This window comes from Pieris brassicae, chromosome 10 (genome assembly GCF_905147105.1).
Source record: "Pieris brassicae chromosome 10, ilPieBrab1.1, whole genome shotgun sequence".
NCBI classification, from domain to species: domain Eukaryota; kingdom Metazoa; phylum Arthropoda; class Insecta; order Lepidoptera; family Pieridae; genus Pieris; species Pieris brassicae.
This window is the reverse complement of record NC_059674.1, coordinates 13,686,862-13,713,399: the sequence shown is the minus strand read 5'-3', so window position 1 is coordinate 13,713,399 and position 26,538 is coordinate 13,686,862. Positions and strand designations below refer to the sequence as shown.

General features: G+C 32.1%; 1 protein-coding gene across 4 annotated transcripts in view; it reads left to right on the top strand.

The window, feature by feature from the left end:
* The window catches only part of LOC123714809 (dual specificity tyrosine-phosphorylation-regulated kinase 2), a 105,078-nt gene extending 79,525 nt beyond the window's left edge, over positions 1 to 25,553 (top strand). The window contains exons 2-8 of one of the 4 annotated variants that reach the window (XM_045669350.1): positions 13,109 to 13,265; positions 13,610 to 13,795; positions 17,514 to 17,616; positions 17,917 to 18,025; positions 19,001 to 19,133; positions 19,617 to 19,762; positions 21,595 to 25,553. In XM_045669350.1, the coding sequence (XP_045525306.1) occupies positions 13,109 to 13,265; positions 13,610 to 13,795; positions 17,514 to 17,616; positions 17,917 to 18,025; positions 19,001 to 19,133; positions 19,617 to 19,732 (804 nt within the window). In that variant the 3' untranslated portion in view covers positions 19,733 to 19,762; positions 21,595 to 25,553. Of the gene's footprint in view, positions 1 to 13,108; positions 13,266 to 13,609; positions 13,796 to 17,513; positions 17,617 to 17,916; positions 18,071 to 19,000; positions 19,161 to 19,616; positions 19,763 to 21,580 lie in introns of those variants that run through there. The other 3 variants (XM_045669348.1, XM_045669349.1, XM_045669351.1) reach the window with 3 other exon arrangements.
* The last annotated feature ends 985 nt before the right edge of the window (positions 25,554 to 26,538 follow it).

Genomic DNA, 26,538 nt, shown 5'->3' with positions numbered 1-26,538 from the left:
GCCTTACTGCGTAACGCCGGCCCAACATCAAATATATATATGTATATTTGATTCCATTATTCAGATAAACATGTTTTTCTGATATTTTCACAGTATTTTTAAATTACAAATTTTATTAATTTAATTTATAAATTATTGAAAAATAATTGTGGCCATATTGGCTATATTTAAAATTTCAGTTTTTTGAGAGATTATATAAAAAGTCGGTAGCTGCGTGAATATTCTGCTTAGAAACAGCACTACCATTTGATTTTCAGGTTAAGGTTATACGGGCACCTGGGTTGGCCTTGAACTTTTCGCTATAGATACTCGGTTCTTAGTCGAAAAAGTATAAAATAAAGTACGTATGTAGGTTTAAAATATCGTTGATTTATATATAGCTTGATTTGGCGTAATATTTTATTGGGCCTTGACACTTACTATTAGCTTACTTAAATGTAGTTAGTTAAGTTCTAAATTAAGACAGTTACAGCCTTCACATTATAAGGCATGGTCTATTGACACTACCGTTTTGGTTACCATGGTTACGACGTTTTCTTTAAAATGGTTACTGTGGAAACATATATGGTATATTTAGTGCGCATATAAGGCCGTTTAGGTCACAGAACACGAAATAGTAAAAATATGTACATCGATATAGCATTTTCATATTAAAACAGGTATTTATCTCGTTTTCCTAGTGAACAATATACTTTTTATTACAAGAAACCTTAATAAAGCTTAATTTATGGTTACATCAGGGAAAGGGGCGGAAAAGAGACCGTTCAGTTTCCCTAATGAAACCAGAGCCCCGCCCTTTCTGATTCCTTTGATGAATCACTTGCAACTCAATAAACAATTTTTAATAGCATGCAAGTAATAAACGTTGATAAGGACAAGGTAGATTCATGTCAATGAGGACGTAAAAACAAATTTAGAATATGTTTTTAAATTCTATAAAATTGTAATATTAATTAGATTACTAGAATGTATATACAGTCAGTAGTTCCTTTAAAAATGACTTTAGCAATGGTCAAATATTAAAACTAAAAGATTAAATTAACAGATCCATCCTCAATTTTCTCATAAAATTTGTTACAATTACATTACAATATGTTGAGTACATTATATTATGAATTTATCTGGTTATGCTTCATCTTTGATTCGAAATTCAAACTTGATTCGCACACGCCGTAATCATCGTATTGTCATAACATGTAACATTGTTTACGTAAGAATGCGCACGCGCCAATAACCATGCAGTCAGCAACGTGACACAGGCGCCTCACATAACATATTGACCTATTAATGAAAATATTTATCCTGTTTTGATAACCATAGTAGAGTCTGCATTGATTACTGAAGTTGAAGACAGTATTACTTCAAAGTCACGTCTTAGGCAGTAAACAACGTATTAAAGCATTTTATACTCGAAATTCTGATAAGCGTTACAAGTAAAATAATATAGAAAGACTAAGATGCAGTTATATCTAATTCTAAAATCAATCAAGGAAACCCAATGCGTTTGTTATGAATTAGTGTACTATAATATATAACATCATCAATCCCCTTTTGTAAACGTTTCGATTCGTGCACAAAAAAATATGAAAATTAAATTTCTTAGAAACTTCATCCTAGATTTTTGCTGTGCGATTTCCATCTCTGACTTCACGTAGTTTTCAGCGAATCAGACAAGGAAAACAGATTTGTATGGCCGAAACTCGCGTGCGTTTTGTTAAAAATTCCGTGAATTCCTCACATAGGCTTAACAGAGACATTCTGTTTTACTGGCAACTTCTTTCTTAGATAACTAACACTAAAACCCGAAATAATTATTCTTAAGAATCCAGAATCTCCAGGTTTTACGCATGTCCCTAACTATCATTTAAAGATACTTTTGCTGTATCCATTGTGATTATTATGTTAGTTGATAGGATTGCATAAAACAAATATAAAACAACTCGTCGTTAAATCGTAATATCATTCCTATAATTTAAAAGTACAAATTGCCACTTTAGCAGCGCTAGCAACGACTGGAATTAATTGCGACATTTTTCAGTTCACCGCAAAACTTGGTCAAGCCATTACGAGCAACATATAAATCGTGTGAGAAACGAAAATTTTATTGTCGTTTTATATATTCCCGTAATACAGAAATGCTGAACGATTAAAAAGAAAAAGATCAGTGTCGAAATATCAATTAAATATATGCCTGCTTATTGCTTACGTAAAATAGTTATAGAATTATCTATAATTATTTTCGCATTTATATTTATAAAACGTTGTATCTTTTTTCTGTAAGTTTGTACATAAAGGATTTTTAATCACTATTTAGAATTAACTGTATTTGTGACTTCTTTAGATTTTTTTTCTCTTTATTATACAAAATAATATAATATAATCAGAATATGTTACATTAGAAAACCGCTGTGGTTTGTAATACAAAGCTTTGTAGACGTTATGGTTGTCAATATATATAAAAGGCTTATTTTTGAAGCATTTACCAGGAATATAGCACAGGCAGATGTTGGTACGGGCTAGTTGCTAGAAAAAAATAAATTGCAGAGCTTATATCACACAACACTTGACCCTATTACATGCCAACTTGCTCTAATTCCGTCAACGCATTACGTTTTGCGTCTTACAGATTTTTTTATGGACTAACAAAGCTCTTACATCTGTTTTCAGTTAGCCGTAAAAGTTTTGTGTGTCATGTAATTGGGAGAAATTCGTATTACTCAGTATGCGAAATGTTACGTGTTTGGGATGACATTTTGATCCGTTTGAGATGAATTTGTGATGGTTATAAAGCGGAGTTAAAAAACATAAAATCATGTACAGATTGGAGTACCGTGTCATACGAAGCGTTCTACAATAATTGCTTTGTCATCGTACTATAAATCGAAAGCTTAGGAGATTTTAATGAATAAAACTATCATAGTAATTTTATTAATTAGAATGAATTCGCTAATTAATTATATAATAAGTAAAGATATCACATATTTAGTATCTTTTTAAGTTGAATATCACTGAATAATTATTAAAAAATAACATATGACGTAGGGACCGTACAGCAATAAATTCTTAAGTCATAATTCCACGTACCTTTTACTTCACAAGGAAACGTAAGATGCGTTAAGCAAACAAAACCGCACTCATACTGTTTGTGTAATCTAATTTACAAACGAGAAGATCCAAGCTTACATGCCACAGTGTTCCATTTCTCCTAAAAGTTTCCTAAAACGCCTTTAAAAGGATCATGATTAATGCCAGGACATAATTTATAATAACATATAAAATTCAACTTCCTGACGTTTTTATGTGCAATTAGTCCTTAATATTGACATATTTACATGTACCTTAAAAAATATTCGACCCAAATGCGTTTCGGGTCGACACGATTAAGCTGTAATTAATTTCCGGGAAATCGATAAACCTCGAAATCGACATGTTAAAAATTTTACGATTTTTTCTACATTTCGGCAAGGATGCGGTCTTTCTTGGAATGGAGTTGTTGGTTAATATATTAAGGTTGCGTAAACACTTGCGATTTAACGATTTATTTAACATTGATGTTTGCAGTTATTTCAAAATATGGTTTAAAGAAATTAATCATGAAGGTTATTAATATTTACAATATTAATACATAATAATTAAAACTTGAAAGGTGGTAAGATCCAATACTTGCTTGCATATAGCTATGGCGTCTACGGATTTGTTTGAATGATAAACGTGTCCAGAATTGGTTTGTTAAAGGACTTCGTGCCCTTGTATGTATATATTAATTAATATATTTAGTATTCTTTTTTAATTATTTTAAAATCCTATAAGTGCATTCGTTTTTGTTTAAAAAAAGGAAAATAAATGGACGATAAGCGAGTATGATAAGATTCCTCAATGAATAACATTTCATGTGTAATTTACGCAATGTAACACGTGTCTGATAAAATTTATCACAAGCTTGATTCTGGTATTTATAATTTGGTTATTGGGATATACCGGGAACTACGTGAAGTAGTTTTTTCGCCTGTGTCATAGATTTTATGCGATGAGAGTACTGAAAATCAGGTGATTTGATAGATAGTCTATCAATTTCATAAAATAAGCGTAAACCATAATGTTCCCGTAAATATGTGGCCTCTATGGCGGCTAATCTCGATTTAGTCTTTATACGCTGGTGTGTCTGAGCATTGACCATATTCGCAACTCTATTCCATAATAGACATACTCCGTTACGGAAGTTCGACGATAACGCAGTACCATAAATGGCTATAGCGTTTTGGCGTTACCCGAGACCAATAGGTCTACAAACAATATTCTAATCTATGAGATAGATAATATATATGGATATTACTTTTTATTATGGTAAAAAACCACATTCAACGAGGAGGGCTTTTCTTCGTGCTTCGCTTACTTAGTAAGCTTCCATCCGGGCAATTGATCACGCCGCGATGGCCCAAGCCGAGGTCCCGAATCTCGCAGATGCGCTAGATAAGCCCATTCCAAACGAGCAACGCTAGCCAATACAGCCCGTGCTGTGCTGTCAAGGGCCTTAAAGCTCACAATGTGATTTCAAAAAATATATAATTTTATCACAGTTTGTTATTGCTTTTTTATATCACGTATGTTCTTTTAAAAACAAGTTATCTCACACAAAATTACATAACACAAATGTATGTCACACACACGTGAAGAAATGTCATCCTGATCGGTCCACATTATTTTCTGTCGACAAATACAGCGAATTTTATTAGATGCGAAATGGCACAATTTTTCATGTGTCTAGTTGACAACGATGTATCTCCTCGGGCTTTTTAATTAGAACCGGAAAGGGGTCACAAAGTGGGACTGAGAAGTAAAGGTACGCGTACGTACGATTTTAAACTCAAATATATAACTTCTAAATCATGATTTTCGTAACGTAACTTTAAAAAATAAATTCACACATCTGATGTTATGTATTTTTAAATCATAACATATTCTAACGCATCGCTCGTTTTCGCATTCCCGAAGGTCTCATCTGTCGCGGTTTTGATTTTCCTGACCTCATTTTTACCGTCAAAATAAACGGATAAATTACCGTATTCACGGAATTCGCAATTAATAGCTGAAAATAACGGCCATTGTGTAAGCTCTGTTTAGTTTTCTAACGGTTCGCTTCGTTCACCTTTGATGAAGGTAATAAAATTTATTCAAGTATAAATATTATGGTACTTTTATATCTTATTTAAGAAGACAACTCGTTTTATATTAATAATTTCGTGCAATTTTGAATATTTACGAGATTTTTTGCTTCATAGTGACACACTATGTGATGCTCGCGGCTGTCAGATATTGTACGAGTAATTGCCACGCTTAGTGTGAGATCTGCACGGTGTACCTAATAACTATGAATATATAAATCCTAACAGAATACAATAGCTGTAGATACTTTCGTTCGTTCGATACACGGTTATGCACTAATTGATTTTTCTTTTTATGTCTACCTATATCTAAGGGTCTGTTTCACAATGTACGTATAAGTTCTACATAAATTCCAAATAAGCTATTTATAACTTATTGGTAAGATAAACACTATTGTTGCGTTTCACAACTGTTAGATAGCGCTATTCGTCACATAAAGTCCATCATAAGTCATGAGTCCGATGAAACGCCAAAGTTTCTTATTCGGAGCTTTTATCTTTCAAATAATTTATGTGTTGCAAAGCTATTTGGTACTTTATCCATACATTGTGAGACAGAGCCTAAGACACTCTAAGAGCTCGTACGGTAAATAAAACCGGTATTTACTACAGTTAAAATCCAACACCATATATCCCTTTAAAAAAAGTAAAAAAAAACATATATAGAAATCTGATGCGCTAGAGTTTTACAATATATGCATAATACTATAATATAATATGTATGCGGACCTAAGATAAAAATACTGTTCCTTTTTGGAATAACAATCGGAAGTGTATGTCAAGGTGAAGGAAGATGCCGGAAACGTTTCAGGGTAAGCAATGTTTGGTCTAGTAACAATTGATTTATCAGATGTTCTTTTATTTACGTTTGTTTATCTCGCGCGCATCATTGAGATTTTTACAGATCTAAGCGGAAATATACACGTAGAACCTTGTGTTACTTGTAATAATACTATTTGAGATAATTAAGTATTGTAACGTGAGGTTGCATTATCACTCAAGGAGGGTCAAACCTTTTCTTTGTATGGAGTTGGGATTTTCTTTTAAGCATAAGTTTCATATTATCATAATTGGTATTGACATATACAGTATTTATATAGGTACATTTTAATACTATGAATGCAACAATTGTTTTTTTAGTATATCTCTTATTTTCCTACAAAACTGATACATACATATTTGGTGTTATTAAGGCACATAAAAAGTGACTTTAAACAAACAAAATTTTAATGTTTGTTCATGCTTTTCCTTATTATGTTTCTCCCAAACATAGCGGAACTTCGGTAAACTTGCAAATCCAAGTGTAAAATTATTAGTTGCCCACGCGCAGTAAATCTGGTTTATAACTTGTCAGAGATTACAAAACTTATAATTTAGTACCACTGACGATTTAATCAATATTCTAGAATGCAATAATAGGAATTATAGAAAGGCTTACTGGGATGTTAAAATAAAAAATATATTTTTCTACTTACCAGGATCTGTGAGGTTAGGGACGACTTTCCAATAATTATTTTGTTTTACGATTGCTTTGGATTGTTGTAAACTTTTTTTTATAATATCAATTATAGACAATTAAATTATAGCTTAAATATAGTAGTCCTGAAGTATTTATATTTCTCGTAATTGAACTAACCAACGTCAAAATAACAACCATTAGTTCCTGAAATTATTGCGTTTAACTAATTTAGGGTTAAATTTTTGTATTTCTTTAAATTAATTTAAATAAAGAAAACTATATTCATTAATTTTGAGTACCGATACAGCATTTCGTAGAAACATTTTACACTTTCGCTACGGATAATCTAATTTTCCTTACACATTCCTGGATTTATTACAGAACTATTGTTAATAATAATTCAAAGATGGTGACTTATGGGCAGTGTCAGTTTCTTCTTCAGCACTTATTCAATTTATTTTATAACTATTAATCGGTTTGAATAAGTACACACTAAAAAGTTCGTTTTAAAATTACTCTCAACTTCGTAACAGTTAGGCGTGTCCGTTCCAGAATTGAATGTCCTCTTAAAAATACCGTGAAAATTATCTCGGTGAAATGAATTGGAAATTATTGTTCAACCTATATTGTAAAGATTTCGACACGCCATTGACGTCACGCTGTCGTAACTCTATCCACGCTATGACATTCACCTAATTCGAGTATTGGTTATATCACTTCTAATTGATGATCACTTTTCAGCGATTAGTGTAAACATAATAAGAGAATTTCAAAATTGTTTCGTGGATTCCCTATTTATTTTTCGGTGAGCTGTTTATTTGGGTAAACAAACATATCATAAATGCGTTCACTGTCTTAAACGATTTTCAATTTATTTGAAATTTAAGGCCGCTGTGTTTTATTTATTGGTCAGCTAACAGAAGTTACTTCCATCATAACTAAAAATATTTCTTACAAAAACGTTAATAATAAAGTACGCAGCATGCATTACATACACATAAAGAAGATTTAAGTATATTAAATATGAGAAACAAATCAAGCTTAGTTATACAACACTCTCCTTTAAAGTCAGGCAACGCATCGGACTGCGCTAACTACTTGTTAACACTAAGAAAAACACTTTTTGAACGGATTAAACTATGTATTATTATTAACATATTGCAGTTGTGATACTTTTGACATTTAACACCTTTTGTCTTCAGTCACCGTGACCACGCACGCTGAAAAGCACGCGAAACGTCGGAAAAAAATTAAAATTTAGAATTATGTAAATAATTATAAGTTTTTAATAATAATACATAGCTTTAATCCGTTCAAAAAGTGTTTTTCTTAATGTGTAAAAGCTATTTTAACAAAAGACAATACTATGTTACTTATTAACACTTTTTGTACGTATAAAATTTAATGTTGTATCGCTACAAAAAGGGGAGATTGAATATAGAAACTAAAAACCCAACAGTAAAAAGAAAATTTGAACATAATTTATAAGAATCCCGATAAACAATAAAGGATGTTGGAAAAGCTAAATTTTTGTCTGAATTCAATGAATACGAAATTGCGGCTACCATCTAATAATGATTAAAACGTCAATCATTTTTGGCAGAGTTCGCAAACACTCATTACACGACTGACAACTCGCCGATTGATCATTTCTCGGACTTGAACTTCTCGGAAAGTATTTTTTCCATGAGATTTAATATAGGAAGTGACCTAATTAACTAGCTGCCTTGTTCACATCTCACCTCTTTTATTTTATGGGATATCAAAATAGTCGCGTATGTGTAAAGTGAAAATTTTTAGGGCGAACTTCGCTTGATAAATATAATACTATTGTTTGATCTATCAATACATACATTAATATGTAAGAATTCTAAGGGTTTTAACAGCAAGTGTAACAAACAAACAATTACTGAAATTGATAATATTCAATGCGTAATTAATTCTAGAAATCACCTGGCATTATGTGACTTATGTGTTAGTTAGGTGATTAACTATGTATACTATAATACTATTGCATACTCGATAATAATACCTTTGTAGTACTTTATAGTAGTAGTAATAGATCAATTGTTAGAGATTAGTAATTTACATGCCATTTGCTACAATGGTTCATACACACAAACACACGTGCCACAGGGCCGTCCATAGTACTACTGTTGATTGTGTATAGTGTCATTTACTTACAGTGTGTAAATAACTATAAAAAATGATTGAAAAATAAGCGTTTATTTTTTTTATAGAAAAGTATTTCTATACCAATGCATTAATTTTGCAACACAATTCAATGTTCTTATAATATCGTAACAAATATACGACTGTTCACATTATGGTAATTTTTATTCAGGGTTGTACAAAACTTTCTCTTAAAGGTCAAAAAGTCGGAAAGCTCTAAGTTCTTAAAAGCTTTTCTTCATAAGTTACATTTTCTTTGGAACACTGCTGAGAAAATAGGTTTAACATAGAAAATATATGTTAAGCTGCAGGTGGTCTTTTGATTAATGATTTTAAAACTTTAAAAGATAGTCATCCCTTTATGGTATATTATACTATTTTTCTTAATATTTGGCTCTTGATGTATATATATATACTATATATAAATATCTCTATAGATAGTTTACGAAATTATTCTTTCCTTGTCAATCGAAGACGGTGATTTAAATTACTTTGAGAGACGTTTTCTTGTCACCGCAAATATTGTTTGTATGAAAATAAAAGATCTATTTTGTAAGAATGGAAGTTGATACTTTATCTATGAAACAATCAGGACGATGGGGTTACCGGTTAAGAAATTATAATCGACATTTTCGTTATATTCGACATTTTCGATTTGCTGTAATTTGATAACATCTAGTATATGAATATACAAGTTCACGGTCGCCTAAAAACAATAATTGAAATAGGTTACGTTTTTGTGTAATAAAATATTAACGCGATAGTGTTTAGTTACTGTAGGGTGTCCCCTGGCTACCCGCCAAGCTCATTCGCGGAAAAATCGAATTTGGGGCAAAATCTTTGTTATACGAAACTGTAATTGCATACGCGGTATTTTAAGATTAATAGTTTTGATTTATTGTATTGCGTGTGAGATTTTAAAAATCAATATTTTAAGTTTATAATATACACACAGTAATGGAATATCAAGGGCAACCTTTTTTAACAAAATAACAATAAAATTGTGTTATTTGTAATGCGATATTCATATAAGTTTTTTTTTCTTTTTTCCTACAAGAAAGTGTGCGCCTTTACATGAATTACAATCTAGCCTATACAATAATTATGGCTAATCAGTTCATATATTATTTTGACTTAATTTTCTACAATACTAATGAATAGCTTGAACTAAGGTAAATTTCATTATCAGTCTTAGTGTTCTGCAATATTTTGACACTATGTTCATGTGTCCGAGATACCGCACTTGCATTGCATTGCACTAGGTTTATTAATTCATATAACTAGAACATAATATACTTCTAGTTACCATATGTTGTCTAAACAGTTGTCATTTGTCGGTCGTGCAGTTTTATACCTTATTATATCGCGTGTGCGGTGTCTGTCACCAATTTTGTAGTCACCAAAGTTGCAATTGAGTGGAATTCTTGCAATGATGTGTCGACGGTTCGTTGACTTCTTCTTGCCATCTTCGGGAGACGCTCTAGATATGCTGACTTAGATTCTGTTACGAGAATTAGTTTTCATTTGTCGCCCCTACTTTTTTTTCCAAATGAATATTTTTTGTAACAACATATCCATGGACACGTAAAGCATAGTAATAGGTTGGTAAAAGGATAAAAAGATTACGATGCGATTTAGAAGTCTTAGACCACACAAAGTCTCAATTAAAAATATCTCTTAAGTATTTGATAGTATATAAAGAAAATTGCCCTCGAACAGTTAAAGAAGTTTGTCTTATAAGGTTAAACATAGGCGTTAAATAGAAAGTATAACTATAATTTTTTTAATAGATATAGGATTGAAGGCGATGTAAAGTTTACATTTTGCAATATTTACTAGATCAACAATGTCATTGAACCACATCTGTACACAAACGAAATCTATTTCGATTTAGATCTCTCTATTTACGCTTATACGCGAATCCGCGAATCCTGCGGTTTATATCGTTTAATCTTGGCACATTTTCTATTGTACTATGATTTATGAAATGTTTATAGTCTTTGGAATGGCTTTGGTGCTTGATATCGTACAAGGCTACTAAATGTGTCACGACTCAATGGATTCACTGTTCTATACTTTTAAATAATAATGGAATGGAAACGGAATATATTTAATAGTCAATGTTTATAATCTGTGGAGACAAATAACTCACTTAGTTATTGTTTAATTTATTGATTATAAGTTATGACTAATAGGTATACTTTTTATTTTTTTTTACAGTTTTTTTTTAATTATTGGAACATTTTTTTTTTAAATTAATAATTATATCATACAGCTGAATTTTCACATGAATGGGCGTTTAAAGTCAACAAGTATTCCTAACGAAAATTTTGAATTTCGAATCTCAATAAAGAACTAGCAAAGGCCTCGTGCATTAAGTTGGCACACAATGGCCCATATAAATGTTTAAGAGGAATCGCTTGCGTCAATCACTGCGTACTTGATGTTTATTATACAATCGCTTGATTTAATCGATTCTCGAACAACCCACTGCGATTGTTTAGACTCGTGAAATTGTCGAGACGACTGTAACTGTATCGGTCAGCTGTTATTAAGATATGTTTGTGGTCGCAAACTACGAATTTAAAAAAAAGGTAGATAATGCCGCCATACTATCTTGAATTGACAATAATACTATCTTGATTATTCTTTTTCAAGCAATGTTGATGTAGTTATTTCAGCGTGCGCCGTCTATGTACTCTGTACTATACTTTCCGTCTATGGGCGGATTTAACACTGGTTCGTACAAACATCGTGGGGAAACTCACGAAAATCGAAGGCGTGTGTCAGGCTCAGAAGGCTGATACTATAAAAAAAACAAAAGATCACGAAACAAACAGAAATCTAAGGATTTACAGGGTTGTTTGTTTTACACTGTTATTTATAATTTTTTGTTCTTTGAATTTTAAGATATTTATCAAATTTTATTTTATTGGCAAGTATTTAACTTTTATATGTACATATTCTTTCTCTTATCACTCTTTAAAGTTTTTACTTTCGGCCCTATTTGGTCATAATACATTTATTATGTTATTAAATATATAATGTTTATAAATAATGACAAGCACGGTTCTATAGTCCAGAAGTTTTAACAAGCCTACATACGATTCAAGTTTTTACTGTTCTTTACTAGTTTTTACTGTACCTATGTACACAGTCGAATACATAAATAACAAGTATGCATACATTTTACTTAAGTTTATTTTAACTTAAACAGTAGGTATGTGAACTCGTTTTCATCGGAATCCTAAAATTCTATAATCTATTTCAGCATTTCTTTTTAAATTTCTAATTAAAGAGAATTCTATGAAAATGTGAATTCAGAATCTTCGCTTACACTTTCACTCTACGATGAATATATAGGGAAAATATATGATCTGTCCGTAACCACTGTCGTTCCAAAAATAATCATATGTTCTGATATATAAGCCATTAATACTTTGACAAATTCATTAAGATTACTGATTGAAGCCTAATGTATGAAAACAATTCCTAACAGAACCAAAACTATAAGCTATTATTATGGTATAATGCCGATGACATGCGAATAATCAGTCTATTAGTAAACAGACATACTGAATGGAGTATGGGTAGATAAAATTCAGCGCTTTTTTATTAATATGTTTAATGTAAATGATGACAAATTATTTGAGTTTCTTGTTTCTACCTAAACTATGTAAAAGTATTTTTTATTTAGGGTTATTTGGTTAAAATTACATACGCCTAAAATTATGATATTTATGTTTTACAACTCAAAAACCATATCTAACAACAATTTTGTATCGTTATTTTTCACCAGCACTCGATTTGTTTCGTCGAATTACAGATATTGATTGAATTTAATCCGGCTTTGTGGGATATCAATCCCACGCTTTCCTGTTTTACCTGAACGTGTTTCAGTTCCAATATAAACTCGACAGTTACTATTATCAAAACATAAATTATTAGATAAATCGGCCTACTATTTATAATACAAAGCCGCGATAATTTGTTTGAAGGAAACTTTGGTAGGTTATATGAGAAAATATTAAATATATTTTAATCGTCTAACCGTCAAAATGTTTAGTAAGGTAGCTTTTCTTAAAAGTTGAATTCGAGTCTTTAAACGAATAAAAATCCCAATTATTAAATGTTTTGTCTTCATTGCTCTCGTGTTTTTCTTTAATATAAATGGAGAGACAAAGTATTCTTTAACTATTTGATGGATACGGTTATGGAGAGGTTTTATCCACCGATAAATGTAAAGTATTGGGAACATGTTTTGTTTCGCTTGTGTAATCTTATTTAAATTTAAGGTATATACTGTCGATTTCAGGTGATAGATTTCGGCAGTTCGTGTTACGAGCATCAAAGGGTGTACACATACATCCAGTCGAGGTTCTACCGCGCACCGGAAGTCATGATGGGCGCCAAGTATGGCATGCCCATTGATATGTGGTCGCTGGGATGTATACTGGCGGAACTGCTTACAGGTATGTGGGAAAGAGGTTCATGCCAATACTCAATAAAATAATAATAAACAAGTGACGCTATAAACCTCTATGGGGAATTGACCTCGTATAAAGTAGGTTTCTTTGATAATTTTTATTATATAGACGACTAGATGATCAGTTCCTGCTTCGATAGGTTGTACGATTTTTATATATAAAACATGCTATTTTCCTGATTTTCCAGCCAAGATTAAGGGTTTTGTGATATGTAAAGTTTGGCACTGAGCTCGCGTTGTTACACTAATACTTTTTATCGTGTTATCTGATATTTTTACTGGACGATCTAAAATTAAATATGGTCTATATTCTTTACAAAATAATTTCAGGGTTCCCCCTTCTCCCGGGCGAAGATGAAGCGGACCAAATGGCGTGTATCATTGAGCTACTGGGTATGCCACCCCAGAGGCTGATAGAGCAGGGCAAACGTTCCAAAAACTTCATCAGTAGTAAAGGTCTACCAAGATACTGCACTGCTACTACACTGCCAGACGGTACCACAGTTCTAAGTGGGGGTAAGATCTTTTTATATACGGCTTCTCAATATAAGAAATTAATGTAGTATCTGCAGACATGAGTACAGTAATAATTGGATTCTCTTATTTCGTTGACATTTTGAAATACATAGATATTTTCAGAGCTTTAACAGTAACCTTTATACTACTAATATTCTTGATCACCTGTAGTCATAGGTAACATATACGTATATTATGTTAAAGTAAATTTGATGCGGTCTGCATGCAAGCAAGGACTTAGGGCACATCTTATAATATGAATTTGTAAATCATTTAAGTTTTAAGTTATCTAATTTGTAATCCGTAAGTGTAGAAACTCGGTGGAGACAGATCCCTTCCTTTTAGACCCAAAGTGCTCCCGCATCTATTAAAGCTGACATTTTATGACTCCAATACTTTACAATCGTACCCAAGAAATCTACAAATGATTCCTCTAAGAGACACCTCAACAAGTTACTAGACAGACATAGACGCCCAATCTCCATCACTACTCAAACTTGGAACGGTTAAAAGCCAGTTTATTACATCATATTAAAATGTCGAGCTGCCGACTCTTTATAATATTTAACAGTCCATCTTGATTAGACTACAAATGTCAGTGATACACGCTCTTCCTGGTAGACATGATTCAGAAGTTGTAGAAATAGGAGTTCACACTTTCACACTTCGTTTCGAGTTACTAACATATATAATAAATATGTGACTAAACGTTTAGAAGTATTTTTTGCAGAAACATTTGTCAAAATAATTAATATTTTTTTACAATATTACATCTTACTCTACTAGTTGTAACTACAGGATTAAAAGGCAGTATTTATCTGCGTTTCATATTTACTTGTGAAAGGTGTAAAAAATATTTCAATTTTTTTATCATTAAGATTTCTATTTTTGTCAAAACTGTCATCTATAATATACGTCATCTTCATTTGAATCATGCATTCCTTAGAGACTACGAATAACGAAGTGTTTTGACGCGTCTAACTAATAATATAATATAGGAACTGTGACACACCTCTTGTCTGACTCGTCATTTATATCTTTGTTTATTTATGCGTGGACTCGGTTTTAGTAATGCAAGTGTTACGCTAAGAATTTTAGGTATTTCATTAATTTCAATTGTAACTACACAAAATATGTTTATCAACAAATTGAGGGGCTTTCAATTATTGTTCTATCAACGTAACGTTAATATTGAATACATAGATTTAAAATGGTTTCATAATTATTAGAGAAAAAAAATTCGCTATTTAAAACTTGCAATTTATATTTATTATGTTACATTAATGGAACAGTTTTTACATATCTAATAAAATAATAAATAAATCAATGGTGCTAGAACCTTTTTAGGTCTGGGCTTCAAATTTATGTAGCTGTTCCATGATTATTTGTTAATTGTATAGACAAGTAGGTGATCAGCCAGATCAGATTTTTGGGTCTAAAGTACGGTTTCCTCACGATCTTTTCCTTCGCCGTTCGAGCTAATGTTAAATGCGCTCAAAAAAAGGACTCAAAAGCCGTCATAGCTCGTATATAAACTACGAGCTTATCCAAAACAAATTTATATCTATTTTTAATACTTTGTAATATCAAATTAAATATTACATAACATTGCTAGTTCGTATTATTCTCGAAATAAGTACTTCTGGTACTAAAGTGCACACAATGAAACTGCTGAAATAGAAGTTGCACGTGGCATAATGAGACCGCCTAAATTTAGACATCTAATCAAAGACAACTGGGCCTTTATTCTTAGATGATTATTTCTGTCAGTTGTTAAGGTATAATAGTGGCACTGGACTAGAAATATCAATTTCAGTAAATTATTTCGTAAATTACTTTCCCGTGGCCGTAGAATATAAATAACATTTAATTTACATCGCAATAATACAAAATAGGAGAAAAATCAATGGAGACAAAAGATGTAATTGGGCCCTTATATTCCTAAAAACCGTTTCATCTAGACACGCGTATTTCATTTACTAATGATTCAGTATTAATGAATAAGAAATAACATTTTATTTCACTGTCTTGTCGTAATGTTTCTTAAGTTTTTAATACCGCGCGTTATTTCTTTCGAAATAAGAAAGCGTTTTTAATCAAACTTTGTTTTATATTATGTATGTAGATATTGGTAACTGTACTACTACTGTAATACTATCTGTAGTGTTTTTGAAGAACCGTTTTAAAATGCGTTTAGCTTTATGCGCAAACGCCGCAAATACACTTTTTTTATCCAAGAGAGCGTGTCCCCATTTTTCAAAGTCCAAAATTGCCCAAAAGCAAATACTCAACAAAGATTTTGTCCTTTGTTCATGCAAATTTAAACGCATTTGTTCAAACACAATCGCGTGAATTACGAGTGCATTATACGTTTATGACAGTTGAAATGAACATTTAACATAATGATTTATTGCACTTGATTATGAATAATGGCGACACTAACCAATTCGTATTCAATATTAGGACTGTCTTTTGTCAGCACAATTTTAGAAATATAATACTGTTTGATTACTGTAATTGATTAAATTAGATTTATATACCATAGTATTGTCTTTTGTTAACATAGCTTTTACACATTTAATGAAAACAGTGGTAACCGTGACCACGCACGCTGTAAAGCACGCGAAACGTAGGGAGAAATTTAAAATTATGTAAAATAATTATAAGTTATAATGTAAGTATAATAATACATAGCTTCAATCCGGTAAAAAAGTGTTTTCTTTAAATTTATACGCCATTCTGATTTTCTGTTGATTTCTTTAGTTTTACGCTAACTTGTAAATTATAAATTTAACGTAATTAAATCACTTGTAAGGCGAAATTTATTTCTTTAAATATAAAGAATCGTAATTTGATACTAGATGTAATGAATGCATACTTAAGAAGTCATAAAACAACTCATTATAAGATGTCTAAGTAATAAATAATACAAATCGTCTTTGTTAGCCGTGGTTATGTTTGATTGTGAGTTTGGATGGATGCCAAAATTAATTATTATTCATCATTTTATACGTAATGGTATGAGTTGGTTAAATGTATTTGGTAAAAGTATTTACGTATGCGGTATTGATGTGATACACTAGATTTGTCTATTGGTTCGAATGGATGTCATAAGGTCTCGGGTTTGAATCCCGGATGGGGTCGAAATGTTATTGGAAATTTTCTAAGAAAATTTTCTAATGTCGTTAAATTATAAAGTTTTCTGTTTATGTACATCTGATGAATGTTTAGCTTATATCGCGGATGTCATGATTTATTCTTTGATTCATATTACAATAATTTATTTTTATTGTCCTTTTCCATCAGTTTGATGAGCATCTAATGTAGGAAGTGATCGGCTCGTGAGCAGTAGTCACGTTCTGCAATTAAGACGCCATTTTGACTCTATGATGACTTTGTATGACATTTACATGATGTGTTCAGAACTTGTATTTTGACTTTGGCAGAGTAATAAATGTTAACCTATCAAAGTCACTTATCTAATAGATCTATCGTTTTATATTACCCGATCAAAATCCTTGTTTTTCCATACCATTTTAACACAGTTTTGTTACTTTAAATAAAATAAGAACTTTTTTATTCAAAAACATTTTCTATAGTGACTCGGATGATTCACATTTTGTGTGAACTGTGATTGGAAAGAACAAAATTATTTATTTAGTATTAATACGTATTTTGATTATTTGTCAGTTCTAAACTGTGCATTCTAATATTTCAGGTATGTCAAGGAGAGGCAAGCCCCGTGGTCTTCCCGGCTCAAAGAGCTTTGTGACAGCCCTAAAGGGGTGCCAGGACAAATATTTTATCGATTTTATTAGAAGGTAAGTTATTTGAATCAAATTGTAGACACTTTAAATACTTAATATTTTTTATCATTATTTGTAATTGTCAGAGATTTATTATTTATGAATCACTTACAAAGTCAAAATGGTAACTTAAACGTAACTTAGAAATAAAAATTTGCAGATGTCAATTTTGACTCAATATCCTATCCAATTATTAAATTATTTGTGAGTTTATTATATTTATTCAAAGCATATACCTATCTCTAATCCTTCTTATATTTGAACCCTTCTTTTGCTTTGGTTTAGTCCACTCTAATAATTAATTTAACATTCCAGGTGTTTAGAATGGGAACCAGAGAAGCGTCTGACACCTGCGCAGGCGCTGCGACACGCGTGGTTACGCCGCCGTTTGCCCCGCCCACCTCACGACGAAGAACCAAACCACGTTAGTATAGGCCACGCGCGACGCGTAGCCTGCACTGATAAATAGGTTTGTTTTGTTGCGCTTTTTTGTTGTGGCCAGAGAAATACATTTTTATTAATCTAAGGTAATTTACCCTTTGAAAAACTCACCTGGTTTTGTAAAAAGGCCTCAGCCGTGAAAAGGCTTTTTTGACTTTGAATAGGCAATTTAACTAACTCTTATACAATCATCGGAAATACCTTTTTTAGTAAAATAAGCTCGTCTTTTCTCACTTATTACACAAAAACTGTATCAAATTGTAAAACTCCTCTTTTTGGTTTTGTGAATTCGATTGATTGGTCTCTTAAGTCATATTCAAATATTTAATATTTCCTAAATTATGTATTTTTATACGTTTTCCGTATCCATCATTAAACGCACCATCTACATCCAAACACATATGACCTAAGTAGTTAATGAACATTATAGTTATCAAAATGTATTCTGTTATACTTACTCAAATGGATTGTTCAAATCAACCAACTCCTGTAGGCTCTGGCTACAACGTTTTTATTTTATTATAGTTTATATTTATTTGATGACGAATATTATTTTTGCTTAATTTATTGTTTTATTATTCTGAGTGGCAATTTTTTAGTAAAATAATTGGAATACGTAAGTTAAACGCATAATTATTTGTCTGTGCTTATATTTATATGAAATTAAGTAAGATACGGTTAAGGTTTTATAAAATTTATATTAAATTAAACTAATCAAAATATATTGAGTATTTCTAGTAAAACAGGATTATTCCACCGTTTTGGGTTTTTCTAAATTACTTATTTTCATTTTTGTCTTGTATTTGGATAATTGAATCCTAATGTCTAAAGGTTTATCTGGATCTTCGTGACCATTAAACAACGAAACAGAATAAAAATGGCCCAACCCCATTGCCCATTGTAAATCCATTTCACTATAGTACAAATACGGAATTTTGAATGTATTGAATTGTTCTAGTCAACTAGCGTATCAGGCGGGGCGGGCGGGACGAGCGTGGCGGGTGGAGCGGGGGCGGGCGGCGCGCGAGGCGGTTCCCTTAGGACGCCGCTCGCGCGCACGCCCGTCACTTTCAATGCCTCGCAAGTCGCCAGTGAGTACACCGCCATATTTACTCGCGGTAAATAATTGTTTATTTATGTATTTATATTTTTATTGTATAAACGAATTTAGATATTAGATACATTAGCATTGTGATTGTTAATGGTTACAGTGAAAAACATAATTTTATAAATCATAAATTTGTGGATGCAGCAGAAAGTTCATTTCATAAACATAATTAGAGATATAATATAGATTATAAATACAATGTTAGCCCAAATAGAAAATAAATATATTTTTATATAAACATAAAGATACTATTAACAATATTATATACAACTGGCTATACACGCAGTAAATGTAATGTAAATAAATGAAATACTATCTAACACCAAATCAATGTCCTTATTCGAATCAGTATTACCTCAAATTGGCGCGTTCAAACAAATTCTTTATAATATAAGTATAAATAATTACGACAGTTTCCTAGTATTTGCATGTTTGTAGTTGTGTCTTATAAAACTCGTAATTGCAGAAGCGAAGCTCCAAGCGGCCTTATCGGAGGAGGGAAGCGGCGTGAGCGCGGGCAGCGGCGCGGGCAATGCGCGGTACTGGGCAAGCAAGCTGCCCCACTTGCCCGCACCTTCCTAGCGCCCGCCCGCGCAGCGCCGCCTCGCTAAGGTGAGGAAAGCTGCTTATTTAGCCTATCACGCTATTATAATTAGAATTGATATTCTTTTGAGATATTAATAATATAAGTTATTGTGAACATAACTACGTAGATCTCAGGCTCCTGATGCAGTGGCAGCTGTATTACAGGAGCCTGTGACTTCCCAGCTACATATACTAAAATAAAATTTTAGAAAAATTATATCGTGTGGAAGAAGGAGAGATGAAGGTGGTAAGGGATAGATAGATTATATGGGATTAATTTGTACAGCGTACTTAGACTTCGATATCGTCACAAAATATATGTATATTTTTTTAAATATTAACATTTAAAATTTAAGTGAGTGTATTCTCAGGATTCTGTGCATCTGCGGTTACCCAGAATAAAATTCTTATGTCTCTGTCGCAGTAAAGTAGTTAAATCAGAGAGTTAATTGAATCTCTAGACGGTTAATTGAAAATCGATACTCGCAAAAGTTCCGTCAGACAAGTGAGCGAACGAAACGTTTATCGAGTTTCCTAAACGTTTCTAGGCAACAAGACTAACCTAACCTAACCATTTACAATAAAGCAAAACACGGAATATCCAAGCTCTCAATTCTTCCCGATCACACCGAAATAACAATAACAAATGAAATAATCATGGCGGAGTCTTGTTTTACATTGTTAATCAACACGCTGGCTTTCGGTCAGACAGATAGTTAAACGTTTTCGACGCTGCTTTCTTTAAATCAAAATGCTAGCGACTTGATGGAATATCGATTTTTAATTAACTGTCTAGAGATTCAATTAACTCTCTGATTGAACTACTTTACTGCGACATCTCTTCTCGCTTGCTTAAACCGTCAGATAAGTATACTAATTTGACTAAGTCTAAGAACGTTTAAAAAGATCATTCAAAAATTCGCGTGCCGAAATTCATTGGTAAAAACGTTGCAAAGAAAAAAAATGATGATATTTATACAATATAATATATAATAAACAGTTTTGATTTTTAAAATCAATTATTTCTAAAGGAAATGTATGTATCTACATAGCCCAGGTATGGTTAAAAATATTTGTCTAATAATTATCCTATCAGTTTTACTTCTTATATGCCTTGCATTAATTTCTTTCAATTCAATCTCTTAATATTGTAATCGTAGCGTTATAATCTTATTGAAAATTTTAAGGTATTGCCTTCAAGACTTTTAACTCTATAAATTTTGTTAGTGCAAATTGTATCTTTCCCTCTGTATTCATGAAAACTAAATCAATGTATTTGCACAATGTTAACTAAAGGACTCTTACGTCTATTTCTTTAAAATTGTATTTACGGTGTGATAAAAATTGATAAATGAGTACTTTACTTAATACGGTTCAATTAGACTGATTTATCTTTAATTTGATTAGATTACAAATCCCTTTTGAAAGATCCTCTTTGTAATAAAAATATATTTAAGTAACATTCTTCACGCATGAACAATAAAAACAATTTTTTACAGTAATTAGAATTTGTTGACTCTAAATATTTATATTTGATTCAACCTCTCTTGGCTGTGATTGGTCTAGAGACGTTCACCAATCACAATCAAGCGACGCGATCCTTCGTTTCAATTCTCAAAAAGTGTAATCTGGTCGTGATTTATTGTGTGACCAGTCAATCGACAATAATTTTGTCCCTTTCACATTTTCCCTGGAGTCAATGCCAAACATATTTCTTTCGGCCTGTTTTAAACTTACTTATTATGAATTAATAAACGCATGTATGCCCATATTTACGTGTCTTTTTTCCTTTTATCCTTTATATGTGTGTTCGCATGTCAACGGCATCTAAACGACTGATAACAGTTGGTGTGTTTCAGGTGTCGTCGCTAGAAGCGCCGCGGCGCGCGGTTCCGGGCCCCACCCGGCTCGACCTTGAGCGTCGAAGCCTTGACCTCGAGCGGGAGTTGCGCGTGGATAGGGACTCTGATGCCTCGCTCGATGACCGGGACCACCTCGTCTGAAGCGCTCGACTTCAGCGCCAGCTAGTGTCGGTGAACAGTGACTGGTTGCTGACCAAACTTAGAGATAAGATATACTATAGTGATCATTTTCAATACAAATTCTCTAGCAAGAATTATTATAGTAGTTATTCAAACTCACCATAATTTTTTTGGGAAACCGATTCGTATGGATTTTATTTCCTGGAAAACATTTTCCGATACAAATTATTCTCTACTTTTACTAGGTGTCAATCTTGTGTATGTGTTAAGTATTGAAAAGTGAAGCTCAAATATGTACCTAAGTTGGTCGGTAACTGGTTTCAGAGTGCGTGCTATTAAAGTAGTTGACTGCCAAATATCCGACAACTACATTTGATTTATAGCACTTTTTAGTTAAGTATTAACGGTTATATTTACTTCTGTATTTTTTACATATTGACCAAGTTTTATATGTGACCCAATTGGTTTTAACAGTGCTGTATATATTCGTAATAGCACGCTCTCTAATGTGGTGTAAAGTGACCAAAAATAGTGAAGTGACAGTGACATTAGCTATTTAAAAACGCGCCATCTATTGTTCACAGGCAGTGATTTAGTAGTGAAGTTAGTCACCATTGCCGTTACGGTGATTTCCAACGTGTAGTTTTATTTGGGATAAGGAATTTCAGTGGGTATTGGATTGATATCAAAGTATTAAAGTGCCTCAATTAGTATCGGTCCTCAGTGACAGCCCCAGTATTAGGAATTCATAAGAAAACCGAACATCGAAAGTTTTGTTGTTTCAAATGATTGTAGTAATATTGTGCCTCTCTATGTATACTCAGTTACATGTTCCTATTTATAATTAATTTAGGAAGTAGACTGCACTGTAAATAGATGGCGCCAAACCTGTAGCTGATTTAGTATTTGCGCACGGTACAGTTAGCAAAAGCATAGATAAATTTTGATGATGTTTTGGGCTTACAGTGGAGTTTATTTTTTAACTTGAGGCAATGGTGACTCTGCTAGACATCGCTTGGCGTTTAACCTAGTGCGTAGTGGCAAAATTGATCTCAATAATAAAATAAAGACTACAAACGTAAATAAATACGAAAATTTTAGTGGAATTGTGCGAATAACCTAACGTGTTTTACGTGTTTTCTATATTGTATATGTACCGTAAGGACAATGTTAGTGCCTACTAAGTCTGGTTTAGTGTTAGAAACCTCGACCACTGTTTAAGGATACTCTTTAAACAAACCGAACGACTTTATTCGAGAGATGAATTTTTCACGCGCTCACCAATTATTCGTCAAATCTCAAATGCCACTTACTTTTCGCAATACCAGAACTTTAATGCCGTATAAAAAAATGATTACCCATTTTAATACTACGTGAAATTACACCTTATTACCACAAAAGAATTGCATATGTTCGTATTTCATTAAATTAAAAAAAGTCTGTGGCACATCGAGATTTCGACGGAATTAATCTTTGTTAGCGAATAAGAGTCAAATGAAGAAGTCTCTCGCTAGTATAAGCGATTTATTGTGTGTGACTAAACAATTTTCTACTGAATCAAATTTTTATTTTATAAGTCTTGTAGTTTTTTCCGAGTGATATAATTCGCTGTATTTCATAGTGAAACGGTGACCTTATTATTGGAATTCTTGGACGTAAGGGTAGATAGATACAAGGCCTTCTAATTAAGATAAGCTATGCGATTTTGTTTGTATAGTATAGTTGTGATGTATACAGTGGACAGTTGTAGTATTTTTAATGTATCGGCCAATCTATCGCATAGTCGCAGGTTTAGATTATTTTTACTATAAAATTTTCTGTTTGATGAACCTTTCAATCATAGAAAAGATTTGATAATTTTATTTAATCGGAATGTATCAAATTAGTATGAAATAATCTACACTACGCAAAGTTAGTACATAAACTGCATTTTATTTACAAAATATGGTTCCTTTATTTACGAATGGTCAAACATATCAGTGCTCGAACAAGGATTAGTGAACATATTATTTTCAAATTTGATGTTTTTTTTTTGTATGATTTCTCACTCAAAGTTAGATAAATGATTTATTTATTGCATTTAGTTTGTTCTCTAACTTGACTTTAAATTATATTTTACAGTTTGACTACACTATTTGACTGTGAAGAAAAGAATTTCGTTTTACATATATTAAAAAAAATACATAAGATTTTAGTCAGTTTCACTGTCGATATGTATATAGGGTGTACTTATTAATTTTAAATAGATGGTCGTAGTATAAGAAACGAACTGATAAGAACGTATTCATTATAAGTATATTATGATTTTTAAGTACACCCCAATCCGTGCAATATGTTTGACAGTTTTTTAATCGCTTGTTTGTCTTCCTATGTACCGATAAAGGCCTATTTAATTATTTGTATACACATATGCATTTTCGTTTAGTTTTAATTTTTTTCTTTGTTTACGTGATATGTAAGTGTAATGTTTTATACATTGTGATTGTGAGCTTACCAGTGATGAAAATTGGAGGTGCAATCTACTTCCGCTGGGTTCGCTACTTGCGCGATTAGTGAACAATAGAATATGTCAGTTTTTTGGTTACAATTTCGCAAGTAGCGACATCTGTGATTCAAAATTGTTGTATAAATGCGTTTTTTGTGTGGTGTTATAGTTTTTGTACAAATAATGAATTAAACATTAAACGCACAATCAGTTAATAATGAAATTTACTAAAAATCTTTAGACTAGGCGTAAAATATGCATAACTAGAATTAGTAACAAAATTGAATACTGTGATGGATTTAAGTTTTCATCACTGGCAAGTTTTATGTATGAATTTATTAATTTTGCATATAGGCGGTCACTACGATGAAGATTTATTTTCTGCTTTGATCATGAATACGCAACATGTGAAAAAAACAATGGGTTTTCCTGTTTTATTTTACGAATGGAGTCGGAAATTGCCGCACTATCAATCAGTGACATTATACTCAATGTAGCATTCGATTAAGTTGACTGCCTTTTATTTTACTATGCTCAATAGTACGTAGTGGTCAAACTCGTTAAGTACAGTCAGGTGGCGATACTAGTTTTATTTTTTACCCAATAGCTGTTTAAGGTATATAGTCAATTACTATAGATTATTTTTTACTGAATGTTGGCTAGTGTGGCTCAGTACGGCCAATCGATGAACGTTGATAGCTTATTTGTACCAGCGCCATCTGTTGTGATAAAAAAATTCAATTTAAGCAATAATTTTAACTCAAATTACTCGATTAAGATGTGTTTCTCGTAAAAGTCAAAGAGGCTGATGTCGGTATAAGTTACGTGATCTACAGTTTTAGATATAATGTTCCATAATCTACTTACAAATTCCGTCCAAATGTTGGTTTTTATGTCGAATCAATAGTTTAAATTATCCAGTGTGTAAATACCTTTTGGTTCCACTTGTCTAACACAGATGGCGTTGCAAGCTATCCGCAACATTGATCAGTATTAAACATTTTTCGTTGGAAGTCTCGCATCGCTACTGCCAAGTACATTTAATTAATTATAAGTTTTTGCTATATCACAATTTACATATAGCAATTGTCTAGTGACTATATACAGAGAGTCTCGGGTATTTTAAGCCCTAAAGCGTACAAAACGTTCTTCGATTTTTGTAGGAAAAAACGTTGATGGCTAAAGTATATTTCGGAACACTCTGTATAGCTTTCGTTCGACCGCTGCATTTGACCCTAGTTACGTTGTAAAGTTGTGTTCTCATTTTGTATGTTACGCTGCTGTTTCATCTTGAAACTTGTAGCGACAATGTGAATACTATACAATTTAAATAAATGAATTATATAATGAATATTTTTTATTTCCTTTTTAGACCCAAGTTACATACACATTGTCTTAATTGACATATTTTTAATAGATTTATGTACCCAAAATAAAAATCCAATCTGAACACCAGCAAACTCCAAATATTACTAATGAAACTCAATTTGTGATATTCTTTGTAACAAAGATAATGCAATCCTGATAATATTGTTGTGGTGTGTTCATATTATAAAGAAGGTTGTTTATCGTAACCAGTTCGAGTCCCGGGTAGTTGATCAATAAATAATCCAATAAAACAGTGGAGCTACAACTAGGGAATACAATCTCGAGTCGAGATCTCGTGGTAGTTTTCGAAAACCAATTGTTTAAATCAAACAACTAAAACAATGAAAAGTACTAATATGACGTTAATTAAGACCGACATTATTTTAAAGATAAATATGTATTGTTATTCATATTTATTATAACTTCCTATTATTTATTAACTAATTGTTTATAATAAATCACGAAACATATCCATTAGTTATTTTAATACATACTTACTCGCAGTGGTGAATATATTATGATTTCCCGAACTACTTCTATACTACATATTTAGGAGTCATCTTGGAAATTACTTCTTAAGAAGCAAGAGTATCGAGCATCTTCAGCTGAACACTGGTGGGCACCAGCGTAAGTAACCTTCTCGTGTAATAAGGGTACTGCAAAAACTTACCAATTCCTCCCACACTCATATAGATTCATCTCTTTTTATGAGAGACTAATTTATCTAATCTTGCAGTAAGACATGAAGGACATTTTAGAGTGTCTTCGAGTTGTTTTTATAGCAGCAACGCGAAAATTCTAATCCCCCGCAATCATTAAAAGATACACCTTAGTTTTCTTTTACGCTTTTAAAAGGTAATCTGATAATATAATCGTTTGATTTGTAACTTCTTTCTGCTCGAGATCTCGTGGGATGGCATTTCCTAGCTACAACTTCTTAGGCCAAGGACTCAGATTTGTGTATATGT